The sequence below is a fragment of the Pelophylax lessonae genome (genome assembly GCF_965119305.1).
Source record: "Pelophylax lessonae genome assembly, chromosome: 8".
Lineage (NCBI taxonomy): Eukaryota > Metazoa > Chordata > Amphibia > Anura > Ranidae > Pelophylax > Pelophylax lessonae.
Genome location: NC_138775.1, coordinates 44,041,770 through 44,062,765, shown reverse-complemented (window position 1 = coordinate 44,062,765; position 20,996 = coordinate 44,041,770). Strand labels below are relative to the sequence as shown.

The 20,996-nt window shown below is 42.3% G+C and overlaps 1 protein-coding gene across 2 annotated transcripts in view; it reads left to right on the top strand.

Moving 5' to 3' along the window:
* Positions 1 to 19,497, top strand: part of LOC309561236 (peroxisomal acyl-coenzyme A oxidase 2-like) — a 74,292-nt gene extending 54,795 nt beyond the window's left edge. For both annotated transcript variants that reach the window (XM_082265030.1, XM_082265029.1), the window contains 5 exons: positions 2,868 to 3,029; positions 6,550 to 6,655; positions 9,631 to 9,848; positions 16,185 to 16,317; positions 19,343 to 19,497. In XM_082265030.1, the coding sequence (XP_082121156.1) occupies positions 2,868 to 3,029; positions 6,550 to 6,655; positions 9,631 to 9,848; positions 16,185 to 16,317; positions 19,343 to 19,405 (682 nt within the window). In that variant the 3' untranslated portion in view covers positions 19,406 to 19,497. The remainder of the gene's footprint in view (positions 1 to 2,867; positions 3,030 to 6,549; positions 6,656 to 9,630; positions 9,849 to 16,184; positions 16,318 to 19,342) is intronic.
* Positions 19,498 to 20,996: the final 1,499 nt, after the last annotated feature.

Here is a 20,996-nt window from a genome sequence, read left to right as displayed (position 1 = left end):
GATACTGCTTGATGTTGCTTACTACACAAAGTACTACTTTTCAAGGGACTGAGCATTCCTAGTTTGTAATAGACCTGTGCTTCTAAAATACACTAAAAGACTGTCAGCAGTCAGGAGTGAAATCAGCCTGGGGTTGTACGTAGGAAGAAAGTTATCCCTGTTTTTTTTTTTTTTTATTCAAGTTGGGCATCCAATATATCCCTTCACCCTATCCAAGTTGTTACCCCTAATTAAAAATCTAATTAAAAAAAAAACAACAAAAGCAAGCCAAGGGACTGACTTCTTGTCTGGATGCAAGCAGAGGATGCATGTTTCCTGGCTGTGCAGGAGTAGGAGAGCCAGTTACCAGCAGCTCAAGTGGGGGTAGTGTTACACAAATTTTGACTTAATAAAATCCTCTGTGTAGCTGCAATCAGACAGGGAGGGTCAGGTGCCCTGCATTTACATATGCTGATTAGGAACATACTGACAGGAGGAGAAAGCAGATAGATGACCTCTTCAGTCTGTTGCTACTTGTTTCCGGTCCAGTCACCGGCTAAGGTCAGGTGGGTAACCTATTTGTGTTGCATTCCTGTGGCATAGAAAAATCGAGTCACCAGGTTGGTTGCGCTGTTCGGCAGAGCAGTGCAACACTCTGGACTGAATAGACAGAAATACAAATCCTTTTCTATGTAAAACAGCTCCCATATATGTTTTAGTGTATATTTAGTGGTTTTCCTGGAGTTCAGCTTTTAAGAGTTTCTATAAACTGTCATAAATATTTAATTGCTTATTATTTGTATTATTATTATTATATATACTGCTCAGAAAAAAATAAAGGAACACTTTGAAAACACATCAGATCTCAATGGGGGAAAATCTAATGCTAGATACTGTATCTATACTGATATGGACTGGGTAATGTGTTAGGAACGAAAGGATGCCACATAGTTTGATGGAGATGAAAATGATCACCCTACAGAGGGCTGAATTCAAAGACACCCCAAAAAAATTTAAGTGAAAAAATGATGCAGCAGGCTAGTCCATTTTGCTGAAATTTCAATGCAGCAACTCAAAATGGTACTCAGTAGTTTGTATGGCCCCCACATGCTTGTATGCATGCCTGACAAATTTGGGGCATGCTCCTAATGAGACAACGGATGGTGTCCTGGGGTATTTCCTTCCATATCTGGACCAGGGCATCACTGAGCTCCTAAACAGACTGAGGTTCAACCTGGCAGCGTCGGATGGACCGAAACATAATGTCCCAGAGGTGTTCTATTGGATTTAGGTCAGGCGAGCGTGGGGGCCAATCAATTGTATAAATTCCTTCATCCTCCAGGAACTGGCTGCATACTCTCACCACATGAGGCCGGGCATTGTCGTACACCAGGAGGAACCCAGGACCCACTGCACCAGCGTAGGGTCTGACAATGGGTCCAAGGATTTCATCCTAATACCTAATGGCAGTCAGGGTGTCATTGTCTAGCCTGTAGAGGTCTGTGCGTCCCTCCAAGGATATGCCTCCCAGACCATCACTGACCCACCACCAAACTGGTCATGCTGAACGATGTTACAGGTAGCATAACATTCTCCATGGCTTCTCCAGACCATTTCACGTCTGTCACGTGGGCTCAGGTTGAACCTGCTCTCATCTGTGAAAAGCACAAGGCGCCAGTGGTGGACCTGCCATTTCTGGTGTTCAAAGGCAAATGCCAATCAAGCTCCATGATGCCGGGCAGGGAGCACAGGGCCCACTAGAGGACGTTGGGCCCTCAGGCCACCCTCATGAAGTCTGTTTCTGATTGTTTGGTCAGAGACATTCACACTGGGGGCCTGCTGTAGGTCATTTTGTAGGGCTCTGGCAGAGCTCATCCTGTTCCTCCTTGCACAAAGGAACAGATACCGGTCCTGCTAATGGGTTAGGACCTTCTACGGGCCCGTCTAGCTCTCCTATGCCTCGTTTCCACTGAGCGGATCGGTTCGGGTCTGTTCGGTACGGTACGCTAATTTGAGTGTTTCCATTATGAAAGTGTAGGGCCATAGGAAATGGTACGGTACACTTAGGGCGGAGCTACTGGCGTCACACGATAGATTCCACTGATTGGCAGACAGGAAAACGTCAATGCTCACGTCAAATGAAAGCACAAAACAAACACCTAATTTGGTGTAAACCCCGCATGGCCCTTGGTGGCCCGACTTGCAGTGGAAATGCTCACTTGAATAGACCGGACCATTCTAACCCTTCCTAACTGTATCGACCCGAACCGTTCCACTCAGTGGAAACGAGGCACTAGAGTAACTGCCTGTCTCCTGCAATCTCCTCCATGCTCTTGAGACTGTGCTGGGAGACACAGCAAACCTTCTGGCGTATTGATGTGCCATCCTGGAGGAGTTGGACTGCCTGTGCAACCTCTATAGGGTCCAGGTATCGCCTCATGCTACCAGTAGTGACACTGACCCTAGCCAAAACTAGTGAAAAACAGTCAGAAAAATGATTAGGGAAATATTATTTCAGTGGCCTCCACCTGTAAAACCATTCCTGTTTTGGAGGTTGTCTCATTGTTGCCCATCTTGTGCACCTGTTGTTAATTTCATTAACACCAAAGCAGCTGAAACCAATTAACAACCCCCTCTGCTACTTAACTGACCAGATCAATATCCCAGGAGTTTAATTTACTTGATGTTATACTCTGAATAAAATGTGTTCCTTTCATTTTTGTTGAGCAGTGTGTGTATGTGTGTGTGTGTGTGTGTGTGTGTGTGTGTATATATATATATATATATACAGTATAATATTTAATATATTTTTTTGTTTCTCCTTTAACCAACTTGTAGTTTTTTACTGCTCATTTAAAGAACATTTTATTTTTGTTTGTACTTGTTAGGTTTTTGGTTAAGTGTTTTGGTGCTGCCCAATCAGGAAAGCCATTACCACGCACTACATCTTATCTGTCTACCCCGCTCTCCAGTGGATGCCAAGCAAACACACACTTGGACTTCCTGAATTCAGATGTGTATATAAAGGCCTATGAAAGCAGGGCATACAGGTCAGTAATTAGTCAGTATTACAGTGCCTAGCTCCATCCTTTATGCAGAATTAAAGCGTATCTAGATCAAGAACAAAGAACAAAAGTGTAACAGTATATTGCAGCTTACCGATCCTTGGATGTGGTGGCTGCATTCGTCTTTTTTTTTTATTTTTTGGGCCTCTTTTTTTCAATTATATTCACCTTATGATTCTGTCCTGCTAGCAACACAATTATTCTAGGGAAACACTCATTAAAGTGTTACTAAACATGCGATGCTCAGTTTGGGGTGTATTGCTAGAGTGTGTTTGTGTGTTTTTTTTGGGGGGGTTTTTTGGGGAGGGTGCATGTGATCAGCACAAAGCCAATCAGCACTGTCCAGACAAAGGGTCAGGGATCATGCAACCTCATAGGACATTCAGAGCTAAATGAAAACTCCTCCTACAAGCTTCAACCAGTGCTCGGGTGGACACTGATAGAAGTCACAAGACTGCTATATACTGCCGATGAGAAAAGGTATTTAACAGTTTATATTTACTAAAATAATTGCATTTCCATGTTCTGTGTACTGTGAGAGACCAGATATAGTGCATGCAGGCTCCTGGGTATAGCAATACTTTAACCTTACATGAACTATGGAGAAGCAGCATGGTTACTCCAGAACAGGACTACGTAACATCTCCCCCTCTCCCCTCTTCTCCACAACAAAGGAGGAGGTGTTCTGTTGGCAACAGAAATAGCTGGAAAAATTGCAACTGACAGAGGTCAGCTCAGGCAGAGAGCACAGGGTGTTATTGCCTCAATCAATTTCCGGCAGGACCAACAAAGGTCATGTGTGTTGTGATGGGATTTTTGTTTTTGAACTAGTACAAATAGAAATTTGTCAACTGCCAACACAAGTCAGCTGTACTAGAGCCAGAGACTGCACTCATTTTTATCCTTAAAGGACCAGTCCACTCAACAGACATATTGGGGTTTTTTTTTACTAAAGGCAAATCCACTGTGCACTACAAGTGCAGTCCCTGTAGATCTGAGGGGGACATGCAAGGAAAATAAAAACAAAATTTTATTGCATGCACATAATTGGATCATAGAAATTAGCAGAGCTTCCCCTCATTTCAGATCTTCCCCTTAGATCTCCAGTGACTGCACTTCCAAGTGCACAGTGGATTTGCCTTTAGTAAATAAGCCCCTCTGTATTTATGGGTAAGGCCAAGTGATTTTTTCTATATCTTGGATACTCCAACAATGTGATCTCCTGGCCCACTTGAGAATTTGGGGTGTTCCTGCCCACCTTTGCACATTTCAGCTCCTCATGTTACACTTTCAATAATGAAAAATATGAATCTAGCAGGGAAAGTAGGAACACCTCATTGTGGTCACAGCTGGTGTGTAGACCCAGCAACTAGGAGGTGCAGAGATCTTACCAATCTAGAGATCTCCCCGAGAGATCGAAGAAGTTGTCAGTGTCGCTGTTTAGCATCTGCCAAAAATATATCTGTTTTGGGTGGACTTGCAGTACATATGGGGTCAATATAGTGAACTTGGTGTTTGAGCAATTCACTTTAAGGTCATCACAGAGGAGAACTCTTTACATCTGGAGGGAAAAGAGATTTCATCTCCGAATATGAAAGAGCGTCTTCACAGTAAAAGCTGTGAATGTGGAATGGACTTCCTAACGAGCTGGTTCTGGCCAGCTCATTAAATTGTTTTAACCACTTGCCGACCGCCCGCCGGCTTTTTACTGCAGCAGGGCGGCTCGGCTGCGTCCAGTCACGTAGTACTACATGACTCGAGTGCATGTGGTTTCGGGGGCGCGTGCACGCCGCCGGAGCCGCTCTACCGCTGTGTTTAGACACAGCGGGAGGCGGGCCATGGGAGGAGAGGCGGCGATTGCTGCCTTCCTCCCGCGATCGTCCAGGAAACTGAGAGAAAACCCGCGTGCTTATGTAAACAAAGCAGGCGGATCTTCTCTCAGACAGGCAAGCTAAGCTGAAACTGCGATCTGTCTGTGCCTGTCACAGAACCCTCCCCCCCCCCCCCACACACACACACAGTCAGTAAGCACAGTTAGGCATACATTTAACCCGTTTGATCACCCCCAGTATTAACCCCTTTCCTGCCAGTGTCATTTATACAGTAACAGTGCATATTATTTAGCACTGATTACTGTATTAGTGTTCCCAAAAAGTGTAAAAAATGTCAGTTAGGGGTCCGATTTGTCCGCCGCAGTGTCGCAGTCCTGCTAAAAATCACAGATCAATGCCATTACTAATAAAAAAATAAATAAATAAAAAGTCCAAAAATCTATCCCGTAGTTTGTAAATGCTATAACTTTTGCACAAATCAATTAAAATACGCTTTTTGGGATTTTTTTTACCAAAAATATGTAGCAGAATACAAATTGGCCTAAACTGATAAAAAAATACATGTTTAAAATGTTTTTATTGGGAATGTTTTAAAACAGAAAGTAAAAAATATGGCGTTTTTTTTCTTCAAAATTGTCACTCTTTTTTTGTTTATAGCGCAAAATCTAAAAACCGCAGAGGTGATCAAATGAAAGCTCTATTTGTGGGGAAAAAATGACATCAATTTTATTTGGGTACAGCGTCGCAAGACCGCGCAATTTTCCGTTAAATATAACGCAGTGCCGAATCGCAAAAAATGGCCTAGTCATTAAGGGGGCAAATCCTTCTGGGGCTGAAGGGGTTAAAAAAGACTTGGGTTCTTTGCTAGATATGCATAATATAAGTTCTACATGAGAATACCAGTGACCTCATGGTTTTTATGTTTGACTGCATTTTAAAAAAATAAATTTTTAATCAGTCCTGGTAACACCACAGAGCTGCAAAGTATTGCTGTAAAAAGAAAATCCATAAACAGCAGTTTTCCTGCCTTGCTGTTGAGGCTCATGGAAGGAAAATTATTGAGATAGATTAGTGATGTGTTTTTAGAGTGTGTTGGTTGTTTGGTGTTTTTTTTTTTTTTTTTTCTGCCAAGTGTCAATATGCCAATGTAAAAGTCCTGAAATTGGGTTTCCAATAAAACCTACAATATAATAAAACCTATCAGAAATGTAGTGCCAGTATCAAACTGTAATGAATATTGTATGTAAAACAGACTTTAGGTAAATCAAATTGTAACGTGCATGGCAAGTTTTTACTTAATTTAAAGTGAATTATCTTGAACCCTGATTGGTTGCAATGGGGTTGATTTACTAAAGGCAAATACACTGCACTTTGCAAGAGCTGTTGCTCCAGAGCTTAGTAAATGAGCAAAAGCTCTGCTAACTTCCATCATCCAATCATGTGCAAGCAAAAATGCTACATGATTGGGTACTTTTTGCAAAGTGAAACTTTACCTCATTCACTAAGCTCTGGAGCAACTGCACTTGCAGAGTGCACAGTCTTTTTGCCTTTAGTAAATCAACCCCAATGTGTTTGCACGTCACTGTTGCTATTTCCATTAGCAGTTTGGATGAGCATGCCAGTCTATGGTAATAACGACATAATAAATAATCATGTAATATTTTCTTTTCCAGGCATATCGCAGCTGCAGCAAGCAAACTGCACCGTTTAGTACAGTCTGGAACTGAGCAATATGTGGCATGGAACAGCACATCCGTAGAGCTTTTGAAGGCATCAATAGTTAGTGCCTAAGATCTTAGCTTACCCATCTTATGTTATTATTATTATTTTATTATTATATAGGATTTATATAGCGCCAACAGTTTGCGCAGCGCTTAACAAAATGAAGGCAGACATTACAGTTACAATACAATTTGGAACAAGAGGAATCAGAGGGCCCTGCTCGTTAGAGCTTACAATCTAAAAGGGAGGGTCAATTGATACAAAAGGTAATACTGTAGCTGTGGGGAATGAGCTGATGGAGAAAGTGAAAGTGTTATTAGTTAGTAGCCGGGTAGGCTTCTTTAAAGAGAAGGGTTTTCAGGGATCGTCTAAAGATGGATAGATTAACCACTTAAGCCCCGGAGGATTTGGCTGCTAAAAGACCAGGGGGTATTTTGCGATTCGGCACTGTGTGACTTTAACAATTGCGCGGTCGTGCAACGCTGTACCTAAACGAATTTTACGTCCTTTTTTTCCCACAAACAGAGCTTCTTTTGGTGGTATTTGATCACCTGTGCGATTTTTTGATCACGCGCTATAAACAAAAAAAGAGCGTCAATTTTGCAAAAATAACAATATTTTTCAAATTTTTTTATATGAAATTCCCCCCAAGAAAAATGTAAAAATCTAAATTTTTTAACATTTTTGGCCAATTTGTTTTATGCTACATATGTTTGGTAAAAAAAATTGCAAAAAGCGTATTTTGATTGGTTTGCGCAAAAGTTATCGCGTTTACTAACAAAGGGAAAGATTTTTGTCATTTTTGTTGTTTTTTTTTTTTAGCGCGTAATGGCGGCGATCTGCGATTTTTTTGCGGTACTGCTTCATTGGGGCAGACAGATCGGACCCTTGACTGACATTTTTGACACTTTTGGGGTTACCAGTGACATTTCTACAGTAATCAGTGCTATATATATGCACTGTTACTGTAAAATTACACTGGCAGTGAAGGGGTTAACTTTATTTGAGAGGGAGGGGCTGTGTATGTCCCTAGGGGCGTGATTCTAACTGTGATTGGCTGTGGCTTGAGCTGTAGGAACACTGATCAACGGTCCTACATAGTAGAACCGTATGATCAGTGTTTCTACACAGGGGAGAATGACAGGCAGCTTGTTTACACAAGCTGCCTGCCTTTCTCCCTCTCCCCTGACGATCGCAGAGTGACCGGCGGACATCGGGTCCGCCGGTCACACGCGCGGGGGGGTCCGTGACCGCGCGGGAGCTCGCCTCCGGCGGCGCGCGCTCGCTCCCCAGAGCCTCACAGGCTAGTGACGTTTATTTCGTCACTTTGCCTGTGAGGGGCTGACCGCCGCAGTATATCTACTTGCGGCGGTCGGCAAGCGGTTAAGGGACAGTCGGACAGATTGGGGTAGAGAGTTCCAAAGAATGGGAGAAGCTCTGGAGAAATATTGGAGGTGAGCATGGGAGGAGGTGACAAGGGATTTAGAGAGCTGGAGGTCTTGGGAGGACCGAAGAGAGCAGCTTGGTTGATATTTTGAGATCAGGTTAGTGATGTAGCTGGGGGCAGAGTTGTGGATGGCTTTGTAAACTGTTGTTAGTACTTTGAATTGTATTCATTGGGTGAGTGGAAGCCAGTGAAGGGATTGGCAGAGTGGGGTGGAGGACACTGAACGGTTGGTAAGGTGGATAAGTCTTGCAGCAGCATTCATCATGGATTGAAGGGGGGATAATCTATGTAAGGGTAATCCAATGAGGAGGGAGTTGCAATAGTCGAGGCGAGAGATAACCAGGGAGTGAATTAAAAGCTTGGTGGTGTCATTGGTTAAAAAGGGCCGTATTCTAGCGATGTTGCGTAGGTTAAGGCGGCATGATTTGGACAGGGATTGGATGTGAGCCTGAAAGGACAGTGCAGAGTCCAAGGTTACCCCTAGCACCCTGGCATGTGTAGAAGGACTGATAGTTGTTCCATTGATCTTGACAGAGGAGTAAGTGGAATTGTAAGTGACACTGAAGGTGCGGTGAGATAGGTAAGATTCGAACCAGCGGAGAGCACAGTCACAGAGATCGAGCAAACTGAGTTTTTTGAGAAGAAGGGGGTGGTCAACAGTATCAAAGGCAGCAGAGAGGTCCAAGAGTATTGAGTAGTGACCATTGGTTTTAGCTGTTAGTAAGTAATTTGTAAGTTTTAGGAGAGAAGTTTCTGTGGAGTGTTGCCGGCGGAATCCAGACTGAAGGGGATCAAGAAGGTTATTCTCAATGAGGTGCTTGCTCAGGCAGTTGTAGACTAAACGTTCAAGGAGTTTGGAAGCAAAAGGGAGTAAGGAGATGGGTCTTAAGTTATTAAGATTGGTGGGGTCTAGTGAGGCTTTCTTTGGTATGGGAGTTACTAGCACATGTTTTAGAGAGTTGGGGAAGATGCCAGTGGAGAGGGAGAGGTTGAAGATATGAGTTAAAGAGTGTAGGATAGAGCCAGAGGGTGGCCGTAGTATTTGAGAAGGAACAGGGTCCAGGGGGCAGGAAGTTAGGTGGGCATTAGAAAAAAATCTACAGTAGTTGGGTTAAACAAGGGAAGTATTTATTGTGCAGGAGGACAAGGTGTGTAAGGTGAGGGAGATATCTGTAGTGTAAAGATCTCTATGTAAGACGGGAATACACAATAGGCTCAATTTACAAAGCTAACACACCAGGATCTATATACTGTGATATGAGGGTTGCTTGGCTCAGAGTGGCAGATGAATTTTAGTGACACATGTCAGTCCAAACTGGGTTGTTAAAAGCTTTAATAAAAGGCTAAGCAAAGTTCAAAACCCAAATTTTCTTATGCAGGGGTCTTCTCGATGAAAAAATGCTAGCCCACCTGGCTACATGGCAGACTCTATCAAATCTCTCCATCTATCTCTATCTAACCTCTATCTGCTTTAAGTTACATACAGTAACTCATGCTGAAGGGTTTAATGGCTCATGTTAACTGCTAATGTTAATGATAGGAATTAACAGTAAAAATTCAATAAACATGGTGTGTTATCTTTCAGGCCCACATACATTACTTAATTGTGAAGACTTTCACCTCTGCTGTGAGCTCCTTGTCTACTCAACCTGAAATTAAAACTGTTCTCAAGCGCCTCTGTGACCTGTATGCTTTGCATGGAATATTCACAAATGCCGGTGATTTTCTACAACATGGTTACTTGTCAGGGAAACAGCTGGACCTGGCCACTACAGCCTACCTTGGCCTCCTGGCAGACCTCCGGTGAGTAAAAAGTGAGGATCTTACCTGCTGTTGATTGCAATCCAAAGTAACTATACTGATTCTCTATTTATAATAGGGAGCATACACTGCTATCTGCTGTACACTGCAGTGTTGCTCTGCATTTTAAAGGAATTAGCAAAAGTGAGCTTGTTCAATAAAAAGGCCAAATACAGAAATACACTTTGGTACAGTGGCAGCATGCGAGTGCGGTAATGCGTGCCAGGACAGTACAGGAGTGTGGTTTGGGGAAATAGTCGTGAGTACATTAGTGCACAGTTTTGCATAACTCTTGTTAGTGTTGAAAGTGCAGCCATTGCTTTAGAGACTTTTTTTTCTTGCACAAGTTCTGGCTGAACCCTTGTAGCTTTTAGCTGCTATAGGACAGCCGAATATCACAAGACCCGCTGTGTACTCACCGATAGCCCAGGAGGTGGGAGGGAGGGTGGAGCTAGGTATCCTTCTCACTTTGACCCATGATTTATTAGTGTGCCGCTGAGGCTCAGACACTGTGGGGAGTAGTGTGGGTGAGGTCGCATCTGCTGCAGGAGTGCCAGCAAGTTATGGAGCTCATCCCAGCTTCTGTAGTCAATGGAAAGAAGAGAAGATAGCTCCCTGGTGCCACACATCCACGGAGTCCTATGGTAGTAATGAGAGAGACATCCTCAGCCTGGGCTACCGCCGGGCCATGCCCACAACGTGTTTCGTTCCACCCCACGGGTGAAGGAAAACATGTTGGAGGCGTGGCCTGGCGGGAGCAGGCTTAGGTTGTCTCTCTCATTACTACCATAGGACTCCATGGATGTGCAGCACCAAGGTTCTATCCTCTCTTCTTTCCCAGACTCAGCCCAGGCTGAGGTTGTCTCCCTCATTACCACCATAGGAATCCGTAGATGTGCGGCACCAGGGATCTATCCTCTCTTCTTTCCTAGCCTCAGCCCAGGCTGAGGTTGTCTCCCTCATTACCACCATAGGACTGTGTAGATGTGCGGCACCAGGGATCTATCCTCTCTTCTTTCCTAGCCTCAGCCCAGGCTTAGGTTGTCTCCCTCATTACCATCATAGGACTCCGTGGATGTGCGGCACCAGAGATCTATCCTCTCTTCTTTCCCAGCCTCACCAGGGTGAGGTTGTCTCCCTCATTACCACCATAGGACTCCATGGATGTGTGGCACCAGGGATCTATCCTCTCTTCTTTCCCAGCCTCACCAGGGTGAGGTTGTCTCCCTCATTACCACCATAGGACTCCATGGATGTGCGGCACCAGGGATCTATCCTCTCTTCTTTCCCAGCCTCACCAGGGTGAGGTTGTCTCCCTCATTACCACCATAGGACTCCGTGGATGTGTGGCATCAGGGATCTATCCTCTCTTCTTGCACAAGCTGAGGTTGTCTCCCTCATTACCACCATAGGACTCTGTGGATGTGCGGCACCAGGGATCTATCCTTCTCACTTCCTGTGTTTCTCTTTTACAACCGCTATAGGATTCATAAACTTCAGGGAGAGTCACTGGCAGAATGTTAACTAGCTTCCAGGTCCCATGCCCAGGGGCTGCCCTTCTGCATTCTTGAACACAGAAGGTTGCTTGCTCGGCCCAGGCACCTTTCAAAGAAGGCTTTGCATTTTTTTTCAATGAATGCAAAGCATTCTCCGATTGGGTGAGGTGGAGATTGTGCCTCTCCACCTCCTCCAAGATAGAATGCTTTGTATTCACTGAGAAAACACAAGCACTCTCTGAATGGCACTAATGCCAAGTGGATGAACTCCTGTGTTAACAGGGCAGCTTCTTGCCACTGGACCCGAAGTGGAGATCACTGTAGTAGCTGTGACTACTACAGTGATTTTAATCTTCCTGGGTGATCGGCCAGGTAATATAAATCCATAGTTACATTGGTCTAAGCTGATAAACAGCAGTACGTTTCCCCTATGTATAGCTTTTTGTTGGAGAATCGTCTGACATGTTGCCCAGTAAATGAATACTTGGGATCTTCTACTACAGGCACACATGTCCAAAAGCGTGTAATAACCATAGAACTCATCTTATTATGGGTACTACTAAGTGAGGCTCTGTGGTAATGGTCAGGAGGACAACCTTATAGCAGTTGCTTAAAGTACAGTAGGGATCGAAAGTGTGGGCACCCCAGGTAAAAATTTGTATTAATGTGCATAAAGAAGCCAAGGAAAGATGGAAAAAATCTCCAAAAGGCATCAAATTACAGATTAGACATTGTTATAATATGTCAACAAAAGTTAGATTTTATTTCCATCATTGACACTTTCAAAATTACAAAAAACAAAAAAATGGCATCTGCAAAAGTTTGGGCACCCTGCAGAATTGATAGCATGTACTGCCCCCTTTGCAAGGCTGAGACCTGCCAGTGTCATGGATTGTTCTCAATCATCATCTGGGAAGACCAGGTGATGTCAATCTCTAAGGTTTTAAATGCCCAGACTCATCTGACCTTGCCCCAACAATCAGCACCATGGGATCTTCTAAGCAGTTGTCTAGAAAACTGAAACTGAAAATAGTTGAAGCTCACAAAGCTGGAGAAGGCTATAAGAAGATAGCAAAGCGTTTTCAGATGTCATTATCCTCTGTTCGGAATGTAATTAAGAAATGGCAGTCATCAGGAACAGTGGAAGTTAAAGCAAGATCTGGAAGACCAAAAAAAATATCAGACATAACAGTTCGCAGGATTGTGAGAAAAACAATTTAAAACCCACGTTTGACAGCACAATCCCTCCAGAAAGATCTGGCAGACACTGGAGTTGTGGTACACTATTCCACTATAAAGAGATACTTGTACAAATATGGTCTTCATGGAAGAGTCATCAGAAGAAAACCTCTTCTACGTCCTCACCACAAAAATCAGCATTTGAACTTTGCAAATGAACATATAGACAAGCCTGATGCATTTTGGAAACAAGTTCTGTGGACCGATGAGGTTAAAATTGAACTTTTTGGCCGGAATGAGCAAAGGTACGTTTGGAGAAGAAGGGGCACAGAATTTAATGAAAAGAACCTCTGTCCAACTGTTAAGCATGGGGGTGGATCAATCATGCTTTGGGGTTGTATTGCAGCCAGTGGATGGTAACTTGATGCCATCTGTGAAAAAGCTGAAGATAAAGAGAGGATGGCTTCTACAAATGGATACTGATCCTAGACACACCTCGAAATCCACGGGGGATTACATCAAGAGGCATAAACTGAAGGTTTTGCCATGGCCTTCACAATCTCCTGACCTCAACATAATTGAAAATCTATGGATAGACCTTAAAAGAGCAGTGCGTGACAGACAGCCCAGAAATCTCAAAGAACTGGAAGACTTTTGTAAGGAAGAATGGGCAAAGATACCTCAAACAAGAATTGAAAGACTCTTGGCTGGCTACAAAAAGCGTTTACAAGCTTTGATACTTTCCAAAGGGGGCAGTACAAGACATTAACTCTGCAGGGTGCCCAAACTTTTGCAGACGCCATTTTTTTGTTTTCTGTTATTTTGAAAGTGTAAATGATGGAAATAAAATCTAACTTTTGTTGACATATTATAAGAATGTCTAATCTGTAATTTGATGCCTTTTGGAGATTTTCCATCTTTCCTTGGCTTCTTATGCACATTAATACAATGTTTTACCTGGGGTGCCCAAACTTTCGATCCCCGCTGTATATAGTCTGGAACCTCTTTAACCTTTCTGCATTTTAGCAGGCTGTGACTTCACTCCCTACTCAGTGAATGTGCCAAAACACTGAACCAGAGCAAAGTCAAAGCTATCTTGTTTAGTGCACCCTTTCCATCCTCTCAATACTGTCATAAACTTTTCTGACTCCTGTACCATCAATTACTTCATCAATTAATCAACTGTTACTTTACTCTTCTAGCCCTATGTTTACCTTTCACATCAACATACTCACTGGCCACTTTATTAGGTACACCTGTTCAATTGCTTGGTAACCCAAATTGCTAATCAGCCAATCACATGGCAGCAACTCAATGCAATTAGGCATCTAGATTTGGTGAAGACGACTCGCTGAAGTTCAAAATGAGCATCAGATTGCGGAAGAAAGGGGATTTAAAGTAGAAGTTCAACGTAACACTAAAATCCCTGCATCTACAGACATCCACAATTTAACACTATCCTATCTAGCCCTATAAAGAAGAAATCAGTATACATACCCTTTTTAATGCCGATCTGACCCGATCCCACACTGAGCCGTCGGCTTCGTTAGGGAAGCGGGTGCAGAGGACACAGCCTCCACAAGAGTTGCTATTTTGCACAAGGTTGAGATACGATTGAATCACTGATTGAATTTTACTGAAGGAATAATTACTTTAGAGATTGATTGATTTTATATATATTTATATTCACTATTTGCACATTATTGGCTATCCTTGCACAACAGAGCCACATATATATTTTTTATACCATTTATACTTTGATTAGCGCACCATTTTTTATATATATAATTATTTTACAAGCACACGAGTACTTGAATTGGTGGGAGCTGCTTTTCTATTTCAGGTATTTTTGGTGTATTACCATAACAGCGCCCCTTTTCACGTTTTATAGTGATGACAGTATAGGTGGTGTAGCCTGGGTGGCGAAACAAACCTTTCTAGGGGAGTCAGGTTTAGCAATTGTCAGATTAATGCACTTTAGAACAAAGAAATGCTGTTTTTATATGGCTGTAGTAATATTATCTGTTGTATTTTTGAACTCAAAAAAAAAAAAACAAGTGTCACCTTCTTTCGGCTTTAGACTTTTGATGAGGACTGGATCCTTGCAATGTAGGAGAATTATGTAATGTTATAGAACAGTTGATACCTGTACAATACCAGTACAATGGTTGCCATGAGGGCATGACTGGTCAAAGATTAGGAAATCCTGGTATGGGGAATGAAAGGAGTTACAGCCTGTAAAAAAAAAAAAAATAATTAAAAGTCAGCAGCCACAAATACTGTAGCTGCTGACTTTTAATATAAGGACACTTACCTGTCCAGGTATCCCGCGATGTAGTGTTCATTTTGACATCAAATTTCAATGTAGTTTTAGTTATAATCTTTTGACTAAAATGCCATTTTAGTTGTATTTTAGTCATCTTAATTGTTTTGGTTTTTAGTTCTATTTTAGTCAACTAAAATCTCCAGTACATTTTAGTCGCCTAAAATAGAATGGGTTTAGTTAAACTTTAATGCATTATTTAAGCTTCTCTTTAGAATTGCCAAACTCACTATATACTCCGGGAGTAAAAATCTAACAACATGTTATTTTTTTACGGCATTAAGGTTTGAACATGCACTGCAGACACAGATTTAGTCGTTGGGATATATAAGGTCTTTATATATAAAACCAAGTTTCATAAACAAACCAATATATTGCTTTTTGATAAGCATGTTTGAAAATATAAAAACCCCAACGTAAACTCTGTTGGCTGTAATGCCATTGCATATATTACCTGAATAAAAAAAATAGAAAAAGCCTTTTTTTCTTAATTTATTTTTCTTTTAGCAGCTTAGTAGATAACTCCTACATATTCGTATGTGGTAGAGGCCATAGAGCAGTGTTATTTTGACATCAAATTTCAATTAAGTCAGTTAGTCTTTTGACTAAAATGCCATTTTAGTTTTAGTTGTATTTTAGCCTTTTGACAAAAATGCCATTTTGGTTTTAGTCGTATTTTAGTAATCTCAATTGTTTTAGTTTTATTTGTGTTTTAGTCGACTAAAATAGTATTAATTTAGTCAACTAAATTATTTTAATCTACAAAATTAACACTGCCATGATGTCTGCACCCCTAGCCGATAAGTCCATCGGCTGTGGGTGCAGGCCCTGGCATCTTCACGAAGGGAAGCCTTGCAGCTTCACAGCCTGACTCCTACTGCGCATTCACGAGTTGTGCTGCGCTTTCTGAATGGTCCCGTGGCCTTCTGGGACCTGTGTGTCTCCAAGAAGGCAGCTGGGGGGGAGGTAAGGAGGAAGGGCCGGGAATTCCCGTAAATCGCTGTGATCAATGTGCAGAGATTTTACCTGGAAGTGGGAGCGGGTATCTGGTTCTTACAGGTATCCGCCCCCCCCCTAAAAAAGTGCCAAATGTGGCGGGGGGGGTGTGAACAAGTGGCGCTTCCCCTTTTTGGGTGGAGCTCTGATTTTAAATTGAGCAGAACCGTATACCTGTCCATAATGGAGGTAACTGTGGTTGTGGATTGCACCCGTATTAATATCAGTTTGCAAGGCTATAGTGTGGTCAGTAGGTAGTTCTTGTTGACAGATTAACCCCCCCCCTCCCCCACCTTCAATTGTGTACAGTAGTGTGATTTTACAATGATGGGGTTTCTTTTCCAGGAAAGATGCAGTTTTGTTGGTCGACGCTTTTGACTACACAGATCAACAGCTAATGTCTGCTCTTGGGACCTATGATGGGAATGTCTATCACAATCTACTTGAGTGGGCTCAGAGAGATCCTGAAAACAAAAAGGTAGGTATAAAGGAGGTCAGTAGTAAATGCGTCAGTTACGATGTGGAAATGGAAATCTGAAAAAAAAAACATTCCCCAGCAGACTCTAAAACAAAAAAAAAGGCTGGCTGCAATACTGGCCTCCAGTGCTTTAGACTCGCAGCTCTGTAATCTAATGCTGGTCCTAGATTGCAGTTACATTGTTCACAGCAATCTCTGAACTACCCAACACCTCCCTCCTTATGGTACAGAGAAGAGGGGAGGTGTTCTGTAGTCCTGTCTTAGGGTAAAATTGCTGCTCCTGTAATCTCTCTATGATGGATCGTGACAGTCGAGGTTGAGCCATGCTCTTTCTTAGCTCTGTAATCTAATGCTGGTCGCAGCTCTGTAATCTAATGCTGGTCCTAGATTGCAGTTACATTGTTCACAGCAATCTCTGAACTACCCAACACCTCCCTCCTTATGGTACAGAGAAGAGGGGAGGTGTTCTGTAGTCCTGTCCTAGGGTGAAATTGCTGCTCCTGTAATCTCCCTATGATGGATCGTGACAGTCTAGGCTGAGCCATGCTCTTGCTTAGCTATATCATTGCAGAAGTAGGGTTGAGGTGATTGTAGCCGTATTAGTGCACTTGCGACAGAGACAATTGAGTACTGTATAGTTCATATTCCTATCGCACACCTTCCTGGTTTGTAGGCTCCTATATGTTGGGTGCTGAATCGATCACCAGTTGGCAAATGGATTAGTTACAAGTAAATAATATTCGCCAGCACACCAAGGATCTTGCAAAAGCAGTCCAAAACTTTTATTCAAGTTATGATCACATCAAAAAAAAGTGCAACGTTTCGGAACCACACAGGACCCTATCGCATGCCTGACGAAGGGGTCCTGTGCGGCTCCGAAACGTTGCAATTTTATTTGATGTGATCGTAACTTGAATAAAAGTTTTGGACTGCTTTTGCAAGATCCTTGGTGTGCTGGCGAATATGTATTTACAATTGAGTACTGTTCATGATACATTTTTTATTTGCATTAACATACAATTTTTCAGGATAAGCTTTTGGGGTATGTCCCCTTCATCAAGGTCCAAGCAGTACTGATTCACAGTGTTGCTAAAACTTTTGTGAATCAGTACTGCTTGGACCTTGATGAAGGGGACATACCCCGAAAGCCTTTCCTGAAAAATTGTATGTTACTGCAGAAGTAGGGTGTAAGGCTGGGACTTACTTGATGGTCAATTACACCTGAATAGAACTGGGTTTGATTGCAATAAATTAAACTGTATTTGATCACTAAAGGCTCATGTACACATATATTTATTTGCATCAGAACTACTTTTCTGCACAAAATGAGTGCGGAAACATGTAAAAATAGTAAAGATCTGCCCCAAAGAAGGTAACAAGCATTTCAAATGCAAGCTAAATTCACCTAGAAGCCTGATACACAAGGTATAAAATTGGCTACTTAAAGTTTTCACCCTTACAGAAAAAATGGAAAGTGAATCAACATCGTACACTGTCCCCTCTGTACTTACCTCTGGGGATGCTGAGCTGTCAGTGCCCAAGCAGCCAGTCCAGCAGTCCAAAGAATTTGAAATACCCTTCTCTATGCAGCGCTTCCAGGACAGACCAAAGTGACTCTGATTGGTCAGCACCTGTACAGTGGTTCGCTATGATCTGTAAAGGATTTTAAACCCCCAGGCCTTGATGGAGTGGTGCTTGGGGTACGGAAAGGAGGAATGGCTTAAAAAAAAAAGTATAATAATCAGTTCCGCTCCAGAGCTATTTTTTTTTTTTATTTTCCGCATACATGTAAAAATCTTCATTTTTGGCAATAAAATTAATTCAACCCCCAGAACATTATATATTTTCTGAAAGCAGAGGCCCTGTAAAAAGCTGCTTGCTGTGGGGGCATTCGACAGGAGGGAGGGGCTAGCAGCAGCAATGAGGGACCCGAGAAGAGGAGGATCGGGGCTGCCCTGTGCAAAACCAACTGCACAGAGCAGGTAAGTATAACATGTTTGTTATTTAGGCTCAGGTTAAATTGTAAATTGGGGGAAGAGAAACAACCACTGTGATTAATAAATGGAGCTGAGGTGCAAACGTATTTCCTATGATACTTGGCATCATCTAATAGCCAAAATGTAGTATTTTTCCCAATTACATTTTTTTTTATATCAATAACTTATAATTGCCAGATTATACAGCCTGAGAACATTCAATGTTGCCCTATTTGCACAGAACTAATTTATCTGTAGTTTTAATGGACAATCTACTATCTGATTTTTTTTGTAAATATTACCCCTATTTAATGGGGGGGGGGGGTCTACCCAAACAATATAATTGTTTTGAATTCATTTGCCAGGCCCTTGTACTGCATAGTTCTTGTTACATTTTAAAGAGTTCATACAACCAGAATGTAACCTGTGAAGTCAGCATAAGCTGGATGCAGCAATATGCACAGACCTCTATTGGTCATGTAGCCAGTGGTGTATTTAGGTTTTGTGCTGCCCTAGGCTTGACTAAACTTGTGCACCCCCCATTTAAATATGAACCACCCCTTCCTGTAAAGGCCACACCCTTCCTGTTTCTGACCCCCTTCTGTCATCTGTAAACCACAGACCACAACCACAGTGTATCAGTGCCCATCAGCGTAGCCTCATCAGTTCCCATCAGTGCAGCCTGATCAGTGCCGCCTCATTACTGCCCATCAGTGCAACCTCATCAGTGAAGCTTATCAGTGTAGCCTTATCAGTGGCCATCAGTAAAGCCCCATCAGTGGCTACCAGTGCAGCCCATCAGTGCCCATTAATGCAGCCTAAGATATTTGGACTTGTGTTTGCTGCCACTGATTGTAATAATAGGAATATTTCACTTATTTGTATAATGACTAGGAGGTCAAAGTGCCGCCCTAGGCCTGGGCTTTCTTTGGCCTTGGCCAAGATACAGCACTGCATGTAGCCATGAATGTTCTCTACAATGTTTTCTAAGTTTAAACAAAAATCTGTTTTACTTGATGTTTTGCATTTGGCTGCTTGATTTTTCACAGGTGAGCCCAGTGGTGGAGAAATACCTGAAGCCATATTTACAAAGCAACCAGTCCAAATTATGAACACAGACTTCTTGAAGACCCTGATCCAAAGACCTGGCCATTCACCAAGTATACCGTGCCTTATTTTACATACAGATTGGTCAGTGCCTGAAAGTAAACCTAAAGAAATATCTGAAAAAAAAAATCTAATGTTAATGTATGTGCAGTACCTGCCATGACATGGCAGGGCCTTAATAAATTAAATTTGAATTAAATAAAGATAATTTTCTATTTTGCTACAATAAAGTCATTTGTTTATTTTTATTTTGGATAGAGTAGGGAAAAGGTTAAAAAGTGACGCTTGCTCACCCCTATGCATTGTGGTAATGTTTGTAGTAAAACACATTATTTTATGCGTTGTGACAGTATCTGGGGTGCCATATATTTTGCATGGCACCACAACCAAAAAAAAAAAAAAACAATGCACATGGGTTGTTGCAGACACATTGTGGTGGGGTCTATTTTAAAGAAGAAAAAAAAAATGCGCCCTGGCCATACTCCAACTCTTCACCCCATCCCCTCCTATGTTCCCTATCTTGTTCTTTTTATTCTCTTATACAGTTTTCTGATTTTACAGTTGGTACCCTTACACTATGGGTTCTTCCCAACAGCAGTTTAATGACTTTTAGACACTCACCCTAATGAAGAGTGTAGCCTCACTATTTTACTTAAACTTTTAAGGGGACACGCCTTATTAGTCATCATAAAGCCCCTGGGTGTACCTCACTCCCCCCACTGTCCCACTTAGTGGGGATGTATAGTTTTTAAATGGTTCTAGGGGTCAGAAATCAATTGGTTATAACTGTCTATTGCTTTGCTACCTGTAAACCATCTATACATTGTTATAGATGTGCACTTCTACAAGACTAAAAAGCTGTCATGCATTTGTAATCCTATTTTACAACCTTGAAAAAAAAAAAAACACGCCCAGTGTTTGACCTATGCATAGGGCTGTGTGCTGCATGAATGCAATGCACATGAATGCACAGTATACCTCACGTTACTATTTAGAGAAGGGTAGATTGGCGCTGAAATATTCATACCAGTTCTTACTCCTGTTTGTTATTGCCAGTTCTTGCTTCTGTTTGTTTGTGTTCAAACACGAAGCATGGCACTGCACTGGGTAATGCGTGATCTCTGTCTGTCTGTAGTCTAATAACTGACACTTCCTGTGAAGAAAGTACACATACCACAATCCCTGCGTCTGTCTATGTCCTGCAGGTGAGAACTACACAGTAACTAGATCTGACACAGCCATAAACAGGCAGAGCACATAACACATAATGCAGTGTTTCATATAGATTGCACTCCCACATTTGTGATGCAACACAGAGTAAATGGCGAGTTGTGCATTAGATGCTGTGGGATTGAATTACTAAAACTGGAGCGTGCAAAATCTGCTGCAGCTGTGGATAGAAACCAATCAGCTTCCATTTTTTTTTTTTTTTTTGTCAAAGCTTAATTGAACAAGCTGAAGTTAAAAGCTGATTTGCTACCATGAACAGGTGCACCAGATTTTGGGCTCCCCAGTGTAAATGAACCCCTGTGTGACCGGGAGCAAGAAGTTACCTTTTCCTTTTTAGTAAATGGGGAGAGGCTACCTGCAGCAATA